The sequence below is a fragment of the Teleopsis dalmanni genome, chromosome 2 (assembly GCF_002237135.1).
Source record: "Teleopsis dalmanni isolate 2A chromosome 2, ASM223713v2, whole genome shotgun sequence".
Taxonomy (NCBI): Eukaryota; Metazoa; Arthropoda; class Insecta; order Diptera; family Diopsidae; genus Teleopsis; species Teleopsis dalmanni.
Window position 1 is genome coordinate 78,347,943 of NC_051847.1, and position 4,931 is coordinate 78,352,873.

At 29.6% G+C, this 4,931-nt stretch overlaps 1 protein-coding gene across 1 annotated transcript; it reads left to right on the forward strand.

The window, feature by feature from the left end:
* The first annotated feature begins 2,823 nt into the window (after nucleotides 1-2,823).
* On the forward strand, nucleotides 2,824-3,642 carry LOC119674897 (proteasome subunit alpha type-5-like). The gene is made up of 2 exons (XM_038086053.1): nucleotides 2,824-3,021; nucleotides 3,083-3,642. Exons 1-2 carry the CDS (start codon nucleotides 2,928-2,930, stop codon nucleotides 3,640-3,642), a joined length of 654 nt encoding a protein of 217 aa, XP_037941981.1. The 5' UTR covers nucleotides 2,824-2,927.
* Nucleotides 3,643-4,931: the final 1,289 nt, after the last annotated feature.

The following is a 4,931-nucleotide window of genomic DNA, read 5'->3' on the forward strand; positions in this document are numbered from 1 at the left end:
AAAATTATTCCTTTTATCTAAATAGCGCAAAACTGATCATGAAAATTTTAGTTCCAGAACCACATCCTTTTGAAGATATGCGCTTGACACGTCTTTAAGGTTTATTAGTTCATAGACTTCAATACGGAAATGTGTAAATTTTACCAAAGCTACGCATTTGCAAAGAAAGTGTACCTATTTTATTTCTCTTCTCTCTTATTCCTACATTATTTTTTAAAAAGTATACCCAATTTTTCGGAAAAGTGGCAGTGCTAGCAGGCCGCCACATAGCACACCATGTTAAAAATAACGGATTAAAATCTGTATTTTCACGACAACAAAGGTCAAAAAGCACGACAACTAAGTAAGTGAGTAAGCATGATTGTAGTTATGTTTAGGATTTTCAAAAATATGAAAAATCGACTGCCTATAAGAATTTGTTTATGTCTTAAAGAAAAAATATATCTGTCATATTTTTGCAATCAATATTTATATCTATTGAGATATTATGATATTATAAAGAAGCACTTCACTTCAAGAAAAGTGAGTCCCTATTTAATTTATTCTTTCAGCATGTCTTATAATAGTCTAATGTTTATAAATAAACCCACCATATATATATACATATATATATATTTTATGATCACATTTTCTAAACAGAAAATCTTTACTATTTATTAAATAATAATAAAAAAAAATTCAGAATATGTATCAAAATTAATATATCCCCACTTATTCAAGCAATAAAACTATATAAAAAATGAGTTCTCAAGCAAATGCAGAACAGGCAGCACCCACTACTTCCACGAAGCTAATCAATGGAACAGATGGTAAGTACGAGTGCTTTTGAGAATCCCTCATTTCAGATGGTATTACCGGATCCCAGTCAAGTCCTGCTTTACATACAAAGATTGAAGATGTTAATCAATCCGATTCCACCAACCGTAATACAAAAGGACAGAATAATTAAAGTTAAGTTTATTAAGGAACCATATAAGCTCAATGAAAATGAATCGTAGTGAATTTGATGGTCAACAAGTGGTGAACATAACATCTTCAACATCATTCATTTTTATTCCTAACCTTAGTGATGATTGATAAATTCCTATTATCTAGTATATTTTCTACACGAATAACGTACAATAAGACTTAGTTCTGATCAATAAAAACCGTTGAAGAAAATAAAAAAAAATTCATCAGAGAGATCCATCGATGTGGATTTTGTAACTCATTTAAGCAGGACTAATACCATTAAATAGACATTTTGTTTTAACCATAAGTGGCGGACATAAAAATTTATAGTAAATTCAATAGTCATTTTTTATATTCTTGACGAAAAAAATATAATTTTTTAAAAAAAACATTTTTTGGTGTTGATAATAAGAATAAAATTTCTTTTTTAACAAAAATATGAATGTGGAGACCCCAACAGAACTCCATACAAGATCTGATGTATAAATGATACCCCGTTTCAATTTTCATAAGATATGAGTCATTATTTTATTTTGTTTTAATAGCTGAATAACTGAATGTTGCGGCAAGAATAGTATTCCTTTCGTGTGAAGATAAAGGGTTAAAGGATATTTTAAGGGATTACGACTTTAAAAATGTGTCTGTCTAAATTTAAACTAAATTTAAGATGTTTAAAACTTGAAATTTACCTTTAAGTTTTTACCTTTAATTTGAATTCATATTTCCCCAATTGAAGATATACTGCTCAAATCTTTGAAATTCCCTAAATTTGTTCAACGCTTTCACAATTAGAATGAAAAGGTAATAAGCAGAGTGATATATTTTAGTGAAAATCGCTTCAATCAGAATTTAGTACCATCACAATATCTCGGTCCTTGCGGTGTACGCCAATCTATTGCCGTCAATAAATCACAGTATTTTAGTCCTAAAACATTTTTAGGACTTTTTTATCAATATTCTTTAATATTAACAAATCTGGTATATCACGTATGAGACTGCCATCGCTATCTCTAAGCAAATGATTTCTGTAACGTCTTCTTAGTCCAAAAGTCTAATCAAAATACAGACAGACTAAAGAGTCTAAAGGCTAGGTGTGTAGAATAAAAAATTGAAATTCATCATACTTAGATTCCTTCAATCATCAAGAAAATTTAATACCCATTGCAGATAGAATGTATGGAGTTTAACTAGTAAAGTATTGATCTGACATTGACAATCGGTTAACGCATTAGTAAGCTAAATGCACTGTAACCGATCATACAAATTAGACAGCTAACTATTAAAAATTTAATGCAATAATAAGTCTAAAACTATTAAATAGATATGTATTAATTGAAAAAGCTGACAAGATATTACTAAATTTCAAACTTATCAAAATATTGCGTTAACAAAATAGTGTAGGTTTGATGGTATATTGGAAATATGGATAACTACAACGACTTGGAGGTTGCGATAGAAAAAATAAATACAATTAATTATATACCAACAAATACTACCAATAAATAGCTCAGTTTAAGGTTCATCCAAACCTAAAAACCTTAAAAAGATATAAGGAACTACATACAATAACAAATGAATTAGACGCTAAACAAACATACATATTAAAGTCTATATATCCATTAATATAAATAACATTATGTAAATAATATTGTGTATATAATCATACACAAATAGCGAAAAGCTACAATATTTATAAATATTACATTCTAAGATCTTTCCTGAAATTACATCGCTTTAGGAGAAACATTATATAGTCAGTACTGAATACAGCTCTGTGTACCCACTCAGAAAATAAAAAATTCTAACCGGTATTATAAAAATTATAGCTGGCAACACCACTAGAATAGAAGTTCCGACTAACTGTTTAATTTGCAAAGCGTGCGTCAACTTTCGGTATAAATTTTTATAAAATATAGTTAATCAATATATAAATATAATACCAGGGTATTGCAACACAAATATCTACAACGATATTGATGTTCACTATGGCTGTTAAAGAATTTGCGGTCGGATATAAGGAACTTATACACAGTTGTGGTACAAATGCCATTGGAATTCAAACTTCCGAAGGTAAATTAGCTATATTTTAAATGCAAATATATTTAATATTCCAACGTATTAAATTACAAAGGCGTTATATTAGCCATCGAAAAAGGTCTAACCTATGTTGTTGACATACCATCCAAAAGCAACGAGGTTTGGAAAATCGGAAAACCACAAATGTGCGTTGCAAGTGGACCATGTAACGAAATTCCCGAAATGGTGAATTACGCTCGTTCCAAGTACGACCAGACTGAATCGAATCGTTTATTTGCAAGAACCTTATACGTTAACAGTTTAATAAGTAGGAGTAATGTTTGTCTGCTACTGGCTGGTTTAAGCTTGGGGATTAAATGTGAGTTGTGGTGTGTTAATATACAGGGAATGCGTAGAATTTCTACATACACTGCAATTGGGCCAGGTCAAAGACAAAACAATATGTTCCTACATGCAAAATATAAACCCGGATTGACAATAGAAGAGGGACTCGATCTAGCCCTCCTGGCAATGCAGCACACAATGAAGAAAAAGTTCAAGTCCTATAATATTGGTTTGGCCCAAATTACAAAAAATGATTTGATTTACGTTCATAGTTATGTGGATATTGAACGCTTCCTTGAAAGACTGAAAACTAATGTTAAAAATTCTTAATTATAAATCTTGTTATAATATTGAATAAAATATTTATTTTTACTATTAATATATAAGAAAATTGTATTTTTAAATCGATATTTAATAGATTTTTTTTGTGTTTTCTTTGATAAGTATTCACTCAGAGTGTGTAACTGAAAACGAGAGAGAGCTCTTGCTCGGTAGAATCTTATCAAATAAATTTAAAAGGGAAAAATCATTATTCTTTAGGTTTTAAAGTATTCCTTTTAAATGGAATTTGATCCGCAAAAGTCCATCACCAACAACTAATTCTATTATTGGTGATTGAATGTACATTTTTACAAAATCACTAAATCTACTTTCGCAAAGAATATCTCAAATTTAGGTGTTGCTCTACGAACGGGTAATTAGTGCAATAATAATAAAGCAATATGTGTAATGAAGGAGAGAAAATGGTATATGGATGTGCAGTGAGTGCAAGAGAGAAAGTTGGTTTTATATGGAAAATGTAATAGAATTTGCTGCTGCTTAGCAAATTGATGTTGTGCATAAACAGTAAAGTTCCTAAATATGGAATTTAAGGGAACAAACGTTTCTCTTTTTTGGGTATAATTTTTTTTGTATAATTAGAGAATAAGGAGAATAACAGTGTTTATAGTATCGTGTTCTCTCGACATAAAAAATCTTGATTTGGTACATAGAACTCGCTTCACTAAAGACCTATTCACATTGCAAAAAATAAAATCGTTTTGCTTTTGTTTTTGTTTTTAATGCCGCTCGTAAATTTAAGTGCCGAGTACAACACTAAATACAATTGAAATGAAATTGATAGAGTTGTATGACATAAGATTTTGCACAGTACTACTAATTCTCCGTACATTTAATATATTGTATTTATAGATTTTTATCTCAGCATTTTTTCCTTCTATAAATAACTAATCCTGAATCATTGCTACCTAATAATCAACATTCACCATTAAGTATCCATTTTTTGCTGCTAATATTCTTTAGATAAAAATAGCTTCTTCGGATATTTATATCCCAGTAGCTTTTTACTTCATGACAGCTTCTCACAAACGAATATCATTTACTAAATGGCACAAAGGACACACAGGCTAAGAAAGATGCCGAAAGGATATCAAAAAATTTGTTATAGCAAATGGTAACGCAAGGATAAGAAAATATTGAGTAGTATGGGCGAGAAAATAATTAATTATGATATATCACATCCGCGAACAAGTTATTTGATAAACACATTAAAGATATTATAAACGACTTAAGTAGTAATCGGTACATCACATTAAAGTACTTATAATAAATATCATTTA